Source organism: Otolemur garnettii, unplaced genomic scaffold (genome assembly GCF_000181295.1).
Source record: "Otolemur garnettii isolate 467f Iridium unplaced genomic scaffold, OtoGar3 scaffold00136, whole genome shotgun sequence".
Lineage (NCBI taxonomy): Eukaryota > Metazoa > Chordata > Mammalia > Primates > Galagidae > Otolemur > Otolemur garnettii.
This window is the reverse complement of record NW_003852531.1, coordinates 5,437,089-5,447,885: the sequence shown is the minus strand read 5'-3', so window position 1 is coordinate 5,447,885 and position 10,797 is coordinate 5,437,089. Positions and strand designations below refer to the sequence as shown.

At 40.4% G+C, this 10,797-nt stretch overlaps 1 protein-coding gene across 1 annotated transcript in view; it reads left to right on the top strand.

The window, feature by feature from the left end:
- NAPB (NSF attachment protein beta) overlaps positions 1–10,797 on the top strand; it is a 61,920-nt gene that overhangs the window by 20,345 nt on the left and 30,778 nt on the right. Inside the window, exons 2-3 of the mRNA XM_003798477.3 lie at positions 5,191–5,270; positions 9,085–9,201. Coding sequence (XP_003798525.1) covers positions 5,191–5,270; positions 9,085–9,201 — 197 coding nt within the window. The remainder of the gene's footprint in view (positions 1–5,190; positions 5,271–9,084; positions 9,202–10,797) is intronic.

Below are 10,797 nucleotides of genomic sequence, written 5' to 3'. Positions count from 1 at the left end.
CTGGTAACTTGTATCTTCATTATTGTTTTGTTCCAAAAATTTGGTAGTTTCCTTCTTGATCTCATTCTGACCCACCTATCATTCAGCATAAGGTTATATAGCTTCCTTGTTTTTGTATGAGTCTGCAGATTCCTGTTGTTACTAAGTGCAACTTTTATTCCATGATGGTCTGAAAAGATGCAAGGAGTAATGTCTATTCTTTTAAATTTGCTGAGGTTAGACTTGTGGCCTAAAATGTAGTCGATTTTGTAGTATGTTCCGTGGGCCGATGAGAAAAATGTGTATTCAGTTTTGTTAGGATGAAATGTTCTATAGTTGTCGGTTAAATCCAAATACTGAATGGTTAAGTTTAAATCTAAAATTTCTTTGCTAAGCCTCTTGTTGGAGGATCTATCCAACACTGCCAAAGGAGTATTAAAATCACCAACTATGATGGAGATGGGAGAAATCAAGTTGCTCATGTCTATTAGAGTATCTCTTATAAATTGAGGTGCATTCTGGTTGGGTGCATAATTGATGATTGAAATCTCATTGTATTGAGTATTACCCTTAACAAATATAAAGTGTCTATATTTATCCTTGACTACTTTTGTTCGTTTAAAGGCTATCGTATTTGCGAATAAAATTGCAACACCTGCTTTTTTCTGCTTTCCATTTGCCTGGAATATAGATGACCATCCCGTCACCCTGAGTCTATATTTGTCTTTTAGGGTAAGATGGGATTCTTGTATGCAGCAGATATCTGGCCTGAGCTTTTGTATCTAGTCAGCCAGCCTGTGCCTCCTTAGAGGGCAATTTAAGCCATTCAGATTGATTGAGAATATTGATAAACCTGGTATAATTTTGGGTATCGAGTTTTTTGAAAGTCCAGTGGACATCTTTAATCCTTTCACCACTGTGGAAGTTGGAATTTGATCAAAATTTTTTCTGTGAGTTTACTTATGTGGTGGAGGATAGGTCTGGAGAGCTGGTTTAGTTATAGCAAATTACTTCAATGTGTGAATGTCATTAAAGTATTTAATTTCTCCATCATAAATGAAACTCAGTTTAGCTAGATACAGGATCCTGGGTCGAAAGTTACTTTGTTTTAGGGTTTAAAAGTCGATGACCACCCTCTTCTAGCCTGAAAGGTTTCAGCAGAGAGATCTGCAGTCATTCTAATATTCTTCCCCTTGTAGGTTATGGTTTTCTTGCGTCTGGCTGCTGCTTTCAGAATTTTCTTTTTCATATTAACTTTAGTGACGTTAATTATGATGTGCCTAGGGGATGTCTTGTTCAGGTTGAGTCGTGCTGGGGTTCTGAAACTGTCTGCTATCTGAATTTCAGACTCTTGGCATGTCTGGAAAGTTCTCTTTCATAATTTCATGAAGTAGAGCCTCTGTGCTTTGTGAAGCCACTTCGTTGCCTTCAGGGATTCCTATAAGACAAATATTAGTTTTCTTTGAATTATCCCAGCGCTCTCTGAGAGAGTGATCCATTTTTGCTCTCCATTTCTCTTCATACTTGCACGCTTGGGCACTTTCAGAAGCTTTGTCTTCAGTGGCAGAAATCCTTTCTTCTGCCTGTTCCATTCTGTTCCCGAGGGATTCTACCATATTTTTCAGATCTTTGAGGGTTGCAACCTCTTGCCTCAGTGTTTCAAAATCTTTGGTCATTTTATCTTTGAAATTGTTGAATTCTTGAGACATCTTTTGAATAATTTCTTGAGTTATCTTTTGAATATTTTTTTGAAATTCTCATTCCTTCCTTTCTTCCATTCCGTTAATCTTATTTGCTAACTGAATTCTGAACTTGATTTCTGACATCTCAGCCATCTGTTTATGGATGGGATTTTCAATTGCATCTGCCCCATTCTTCGTTGGGGGAATTGATCGACTCTGGTTGTTTGAATTATAAGAGTTTTTCTGCTGATTCCTCCCATGCTGAATTTACACTGTGTGGAGACGGTACCAGAACCGTTCAGTCAGTGGCCTCCACCGGAGAAGATGCCGGCTTCCTCTCATTGCCCTGGGATGCAGAGCGTGTCTGTCTGGAAGAGCCTCAGGGCTGTAGGCCTTGTTTCCACTGCTGTGGCTGTTGCTCTTCACCTCGGGATACCACTGTTCTAGTATGGTTCCCTCTCAGTTGACTGTCCTCTGGTAGTTCTCAGGCGGATGGCCGGGGATGCTGGGAGCGTATAGCTCTGGCAGTTCTGGGACCACCTGGTGAAGGTGCCTGGAGCTGGGAACTCCTCCGCCACTGCCCGAGGGACGCATGCAGCTCTAACAAGCAGTTCTGGGTCTTGCCGAGTCCTCTGCCGCCACCCACTGGACGCGCACAGCACTAGCAAGGAGATCTGCCCCCCCCCCTCAATCGGGGAAACTCTTCTGCCACTGCCCGTGGGATGGGCGTGGCTCTAACAGTTCTGGGCCTGCCTGGAGCTGGGGACTCCTCCACTGCTGCCCGATGGGTGTGCGCTGCTCTAGCAAGCAGTTCTGAGCCCAACCATAGTGGGGTAGTCCTTCACCTGCCCGCAGGGCACATATGGCTCTAGCAAGCAGATCTGGGCCTGCCTGGAGTGGGCGACTCCTCGGCTGCTCCCCTCCTGCATGCATGTCTCTAGCAAACAGTTCTGGGGCCTACCACACAGGTGCCTGGAATGGGGGACTCCTCCACCGCCTGCAGAATGCACATGGGTCTAGGAGGTCTCTGGCTGTGGTACCGGGACTGGGCACTTGGTCTTGCAGGGATGGGGGACACTGCTCTTGTGCTCCCCTTCACTGTCTCTGTAGGCAAGGGGGGGAAGGGTGGACTGGAAATTCAAAATGGCAGTGAAAATGTTTATTAAGTTTTTCTGCCTGGCGAGATATTGTTTAGAATTTCAGCAGGGTCCTTCTAGGGGAGTAGACCCCCCCCTTCCTTTGGTTCTCACACATAGGGTGAGATAATAGGTCCTCAGTTCACTGCTCACCTGTAGAAAACTCACAGGAGCAGATGAAGAGAAAACAAAGAGAAAACCACAACTTTCTTGGGGGAGGGGACGGACGCTTTTCCTTTGGGATGTATTATGTACCTGTAAATTGTTTTCTTGGAGTCTCAACTTGCCTCCTCAGAGGTGTCCTACAGATATCCCTCTTCTCTCTTGGTTGGGCTCCCAATCTTCAACTTTATTGGGTATTTTACGGACATTATCCTTGCCTCTGGATGGGAGCTTCTGTTGGAGGCTGGTGCCTGTTTGCCATCTTGCCCCTCCCCCTGCCACCTGATTTTTCAAGTGACTGCAACATTTTGCATTAGTACTAGCAGTAGATATGGGTTCGAGTTTTTCTGTGTCCTCCCTAACACTTGTTGTACATCTTTTGACTCTACCCCTTCTAGCAGGAGTCAAGTAGTATCATATGTGTGGTTTTGACTTACATTTCTCCAGTGGCTAATGATGTTGAGTGTTTTTTCATGTGTAATGGCCATTTATATGTCGTCTTTGTAGAAATGTTGATTCAGGTCCTTTATCCATTTTTTAAATTGGGTGATTAGTCTTTTTATTACTGAGTTGTTAAGAGTTCTTTGTACATTCCAGATATAAGTTCCTTATGATATATGATGTAATGTTCCCAAAGGTTTTTATGCCTTCAATACATTAATTTGGTTATAATAATCATCCAGATTGAGTTAAGCTGTGCATTGACAACTATATATTAGTTATTTCTTTTGATTCTCATCATAACTCAAAAGTGTAGATAATATTGTCCTCAGTTTACATATGCAAAAACCAAGATGTGAAAGTGTTAACTAACCCAGGGTCAGGTTTTTAGTAATTTCTGACTAATGTTTGAGTCACACCAGGGCCTCATTGTGGGCCCAGCCTTGACTCTGCACTACAGCTGGTATGGACAGAGCACTGTGTGCCGCTTGCTGGAGTTTGGAGTCCCCAGTGTATGTGTACCCTCAACATATGCATGTGTTCATGTTGCGTCCAGCCACCAGTGTCACCTTTGACCTCTCCCATGTCTAGGACTTTTGTGTCCATAACTCCGTTGAGTTCCTTGTTAAGTGTACTGTACAGTTAGTCTTCTGCATCTTGCTTTTCTATCAGTTATTTTATGTTTATTATATAGATAGATAAGATGGGTAAATGTCTTTCATGAAGGAGCCTTAGTCCCTCTAAGCAAGGTTGGATTAGAAAACTCTGAGGAAATTATGAGGATTATTTTGGCTTTTATGTAAGAATAAATTTCTCAACAGATAAAGCTATCTCTCAGTGGAATCAGCTGCCTGGTGAACATTTTCCAGAACTGTATGTATTTAAGAGTGTGGGAGTGCCCTTCTCCTAGAATGTTGTAAAAATGTTTTTCTAGGGCTGGGTGCAGTGGCTCACACCTGTAATCCTAGCACTCTGGGAGGCCGAGGCAGGTAGATTGCCTGAGCTCACAGGTTCAAGATCAGCCTGTGCCAGAGCGAGACCTCATTTCTAAAAATAGCTGGGCATTGTGGTGGTCCTTATAGTCCTAGCTACTTGGGAGGCTGAGGTAAGGGAATCCTTTGAGCTGAAGAGTTTGAGGTTGCTGTAAGCTGTGATACCATGGCACTCCACCAAGGGCAATAAAGTGAGACTTGTCTCAAAAAACCCCCCAAAACAAATATGCTTTTCTGTGTAGGGTGTGGGGTTGGATGCTGAATCCCTGGTGGAGCTGACAGATGATATTAATACAAGTGTAGAATAGCATGGCACTTTCTCATAAGGTCTGGCTTTAGGTTTTGTTTTTATGTTTAAGACTGAATAAACTTAGTGGCTAGATGCTTGGAAAGTAACAGAGTAAAGTTGTCTTTATCCTTCACAATATAATCACCTTAATTCTAACTACTGAGACTGATATAAAATCTCAGTTTTTATACATGGGAAGGACTGCTTAAGAGGGTAGGGTTCTGGGGTCAGCTGGGTCTGCGCTTGAGTCTCCGCTCTGTGGTGTCCTTGCTGTGTGGTCGGGGGCTGTTTCTTTGCTGTCATACACCTCATTAGCCATCTTCCTCATCTGAAGAATGGAAAAAGGAGGATTACCTCCTCTGAACAGCTGTGAAGATTCTGTAATGTTTGTCCGGTACATAGCTGGTACATAACAGTGCTTATTAAATGTTTATTATTTGACAGAGGGAGGATTAGAGATATGAATGGTTGTTCAAAGAAACCTAACTTTATTTTTCACTTTTTCTCAGTGGAAACACAAGAATAGAAGAGGCTTGTGAAATGTATACCAGAGCTGCAAATGTGTTCAAGATGGCTAAAAATTGGAGTGGTATGTACAAAGTTTTTGTTTGTTTGCTTTTCAGGCAAATACTTTAAAATCACTTTGATGGAGGAAGTGATTGTTTTCCCCTGAAAGAGGAAGACTGTTGGCCTCAGAGACAGGGGTTGGTATTGAATAACTGGTATGTCCACTGTGGACAGGATCTAAAGGAGCATGACTCAAGTTTAAGTACAGGGACAATGTCTACCTTAATCTCTATAAACCACTTAATACTCAGTATGTATGTGATAACTAAAAGTTAAAATTACTTGGAATTAGAATAATCTTTGTTTCTTACTAGTATGCTCAAACACAGGGCCATGAAGAATGAAAGTTGCAGTAAAATTCATTGAAAGATAGTGGAATTAAAAAGTGTGATTTTCTTTACTTGAACATTGGTTGAGAGTTTCTAACCATTCCCTGCTCTGAGATAACTGATTGTGATTCCATTGAGAGCTATGAATGACAGCGGGAGCAGGGAGTTTACATAAAACCCAAGAAGACTCATTATTTTTCAAAGTAATGCCTTCTGCCCAGTGATATCACACAGAATCCACAGGATTATTCTTTTCATTGATCTGAGAGAGGCTGCTCTTTCTAACACTAATTTGAGAGAGATTTATTCCTCTTCCTGTGGCAAAGAGACTTTACATGGTTTCTGTTGTGAAAGTGAAGACCACCTTTGACTGGAACAGGAGAAGTGGGTGTGGAGATCCAGCTCACAGCTGCTAGGGGCTGAAAGTGGGTCTCTTGCCCTCTATAAGCCATTTTCCCTTTTGCTTTTAAGGCAGATTTTGAAATGATTTCAAAAGAGAAAATAACTTTTGAACTAGATGAATCTGAAAAGTTTCTTTTGACTCTAAAGTTCTTTTAGTTAAAAAGAATTCTATTTTATTTTACTTATTTTTAGAGTAAGGGTCTCATTCTGTTGCACAAGCTGTCAAAATACACTTATGCCTAAATTATATGGTGTTTTTTAAAATGGAAGAGAAAATAGTTTTGTCCCATCATCCCATCTTTTGTTAAGGTCTTATAATTGTATGTAAAAATTATCTTACCAGAAGAGAGTCACTTTATAACTCTCCTGTCTCCCAACCAAGTCATCTGTTGCCTGGGCAATGCCCTTAGTCTAGCCTCCTGACTGCTCCATGCTTCTATACTTTCCTGTCTGTTTTAATGAAGCAGCATAACCCAGGTTATGTCTGGTCATATCAATCCAAATGAGAGCTGACTTCTTGCAAAGACCTTCCAGGATTGTCCCCTTTCTTTCTCTGACCTCATCTCCCGCACACGCCTCCTGCGTGAGCTCCCCAGCTCCTGCCTCAGAGCTTTTGCACATGCTGTTCCCTCTGTCTCACACTGTTTCCCCAAACAGAAGGTGGCTGCTTCCCTGCTTCCTTCAGGTCCTTCAAGTGTCATCTTCTTAAAGAGGTCGTCCCTTTTTTTAAAAAAATAGCAATGTTCTCTTGATGGGAGGTTTACTTTCCTTTTCTTTAATTTCCTTATCATTATCTAGCAAAAATAAATTACATAGTGTTTTATTCACTTTGATTTACGTTTTTATTGTATGGTGATCCTTATTAGGATGTAAATCTTGGAAGGCCAGGATGTTGTGTGCTTTATCTGCTATCTCTCCAGAGCCTGGAATAGTACCTACAACATAATAAATGTTTAGTATATCTGTTGAGAGAATGAATAAATGTTAGACTCTTTGAAGTTACGTCCATGAGGCAGTGGTGATGATCATGACACCATTGCATCTCTTTATAGTTTTAAAAGTTCTTTGATAATGGTTGAGTTAATTTGTTTGATAGCTTTTGAGAGATTATCCAGGCATAAGTATTAGACAAGTTTTACAGGTAAGGAAATTAAGCCTGAGAAGTTGCCTGACTTACTTGGGGCCATTTACTTTAACATACCTTCCTTTAAAGACAACTTTAAGTTTGGATAAACTAAGCTGGTATTTGTTAACAGTTATTGAAATGAGTGCTTAGAGTGGAAAAAGTAAACCAGCAGCTACTTTGAGAAGATGGGAGTGTGAAAATGTAACATTAAAGCACTTGTGTGGTGAGATGAGGTAGGCTGAGAGAGCCTGGTGTTGTGATCTCACAAACTCAGTAAGAGGATCAGTTCTGGGGTAGGAGGCGTGGATAGACTATCAAAAATGAATGCTGACAGGAAAGAGTGTATGTAGGTTGCAAAGAAACTATGACATTTAAACATGATAAACTATAGGATTTTTTAATTGCATATAATAATGAAAGCACCAACATGTGTGGAGCCTGAGTCAGGTTCCTTCCTCTCCATCCCCATTGCATTGATGTCCCTGTTTCAGACTTTCCTAAGCTTGTGTCTGCCTCATTTATCCTGCACTTGACTCATTTCTCAGTAGTACTCTATCTTGTCACTTTCTCTGAACTCAGCAGTTTCCTCATGTTGATGCTCAAACCCTCCCAGAAATTGCCTGGTGCTGCTTCAGCCTTGGTCTTTGGTGCCCTCTGCTGGGTGGAACACGCTTGTCGCTGGCCTCTGCTTCCAGCCTTTTCTTTCTTTCTTTTTTTTTTTTTTTTTTTTTTTTTTTTTTTTTTTGAGACAGAATCTCAAGTTGTTGCCCTTGGTAGAGGCTGTGGTATCACAGCTCACAGCAACTTCAAACTCTTGGGCTTAAGTGATTCTCTTGCCTCAGCCTTCCAAGTTGCTGGGACTATAGGCTCCCGCCACAATGCCTGGCTAATTCCAGCCCTTTCTTTTTTTATTTTCTTTTTTGTAGAGACAGAATCTCACTTTGTCACCCTCAGTAGAGTGCTGTGGCGTCACAGCTTATAGCAACCTCCAACTCCTGGGCTTAGGTGATTCTCTTGTCTCAGCTTCTGGAGTAGCTGGGACTATAGGCACCCGCCACAATGCCTGTCTATTTTTTTGTTTCAGTTTGGTTGGGGCTGGGTTTGAATCCACCACCCTCAGTATGTGGGGCCGGCAACCTACCCACTGAGCCACAGGCGCTGCCCATTCCAGCCCTTTCTTACCTCAAGCACCTGTTTTTGTGATTCCTCTGCTAGGGATGCTTCAGATGCTTTGCTCATTCTTCCATTCCAGAAGATTCCTGATCCAAAACCTTTCCTGAAAAACATTTAGTTTATACACTTCTCATGTTGTGCTGTGTCCCTGTGGAGACCTGCCAGTGCTTCTGCAAGGAAATGTGCAAGTTCTCATGCTGAGTGGGATACACACAGACAGAACTGCACCTAGATCTCAGTTAGGGCTGAGATCATGGTGTGGGAGGGGAAAGATTTCAGTCAGGTTTTGCAATAAACTAAAGAAAAAACTTTGGATTTCAGAATTGTGGGTTTGATTTTTACTCAGTAAACTTAACTTTCTTTATGAAGTCTCTACCCTGACTATAAGATAGAAAAATGAATGAAAAATACCTTTGATCTCAGTATTTTACTGTTCTTTAATCACCTGCAGCTTGGTGCCCTAATTAGTGTTTATTGTATGTTTATGGACTAGGACTGGGCAGCCAGAACTTAGTTAGCTATTACTACTGAATGGAGGAAGGCTTAGAGAGGAGCCTCTAAGAAGGGAGGCTTAGAGAGCCAAGAGACACTTCAGGAGGTCTCCTGGGGCTTAAGTGGAGGAGCTTTCATTTCTGTTTGGCTTAATTCTGGCTATTTTTGTATGTACCTGAGATGCACTTGACTATATTTGCATGTCCTGCTGACTGGGATATAGCTTTTCTGGGTAGGTCTAGCACCTTACACAATGTGGGCTCTTCTGTGGGTGGACTTGTTCCTCTGTTTAATCGTGGTATCTTTTTCCTCAGCTGCAGGAAATGCATTTTGTCAGGCAGCCAAGCTTCACATGCAGCTTCAGAGCAAACATGACTCTGCAACCAGCTTTGTGGACGCTGGGAATGCTTACAAAAAAGCAGACCCACAAGGTGAGGTGGGCGGGGCAGCACATCTGTCTCTGGTTAACTAGCCAGCTTGTCATTCAGCTTCAAGGTCAATGTTGGTATTTTTGTGTCCTGATATTTTGGAATAATAAAGAAATTTTGGTGTCTTTAGGAATTTTTCTTCTTTAATCATTTAGGAGCTTTTATGAGGAGAAAATATGTTAAAATTTCTCTGGCTGTTTAATTTTCTCAAACTCCATTTATGTTGAATTTTAGAGAATTTTTTGGAAATTAATTTTATGTAAGCATTCTTGTATCTTAATTTTATGAAAATATATTGATCATAATAAACTCTAATGTTTTCATCTAAATACATAACCAGTTTTAAGATCTAGTTAAATGGGAGGTTATATCTGATGGTTAAAAAAAATCTCTTTCATACAGTATCCCTTTTTTAAGTGTTTTTCAAAGTATTTGTTTTGAGGAAAGAGTTAAATTGGTTATTTAAAAATTTTGCAGATTTTTTTTTTTTAGATTGAAGAGTGTACTTAGCAATTAAAAGTATTTTCTTCCCTCCCACACATGTGCATAGAGAGCTTTGTGTCACCTTTTTTTGTTCTGGCAGTTCATTTTGTTTAACATGCAAATCCCAACTTTTACAAATACATCATAAGAAAATAAGATTTCTTCAAGGGATTTTATATAAAGATTAGTCATGGTTTATTTCTAAAAGTGAAACCTGGACACTGTAAATGAGCAGTAAGAGAAGAATGGCAACGTTACAGCGCAGCAGTGCTTTAGGACACAGTGCGAGCATTAAATCTGATAAATGTTCACATGATAATTAAAGAACTGCACAAGCCTGGCAGACTGGGTATGCATAATCTCATTTTCAGAAAAAAAGCTTATGCACATAGGAATATATTTTTAAAACATTGGAAGGGCTGGGCATGGTGGCTCACTCCTGTAATTCTAGCATTCTGGGAGGCTAAAGGGGGAGTATTGCTTGAGGTTAGGGGTTTGAGGTTCTAGTGAGATATGTTGATGCCATTGCAATCTAACCAGGATGACAGAGTCTCACTCTAAAAAAAAAAATTGAAAAATGCATCAAAAAAAACTAGCAAGTGGGTTTAAGTAGGATTTTAGGTAGGCTTTTTTTAGGGTTTTTTAAAGCTGTAACAATGAATCCACATTTTTTGATGTAGGTTAGAGAGAAATTGCTGTAATTTATTAATCTATTTACCGTTCTAATTGTTCAGTTAGGCCTTTCCTTTTTGCTGCCTCTTTTAAACAAAAAGCAATAACCTTGAAGCTGTCAACTATAAGCCACCATTATAAATACCACCATTTTATTATAGGGGAAGTTTTTGGCTCATTAGTTTAGAAAATTAATGCAATTTATTAGCATTATCATCTATTCAATTTTTTTCTTTTGGGGATATCTTAGTATACCATAAGTTAGCATCTTTGAACATTATAAAAAATGTTCACTTAAGAGTTGTCTCAATAGGCATTTCAAAGTGCTTTTGATTTTGGCCCTATGAGGAGTAGAGTCTATTAAAGTGATTGTTTCTGTGAGATGATACCATCTTCCAAAATTAGTGTATATACGTGTTATTAATGAAGAATACTTTTACATTT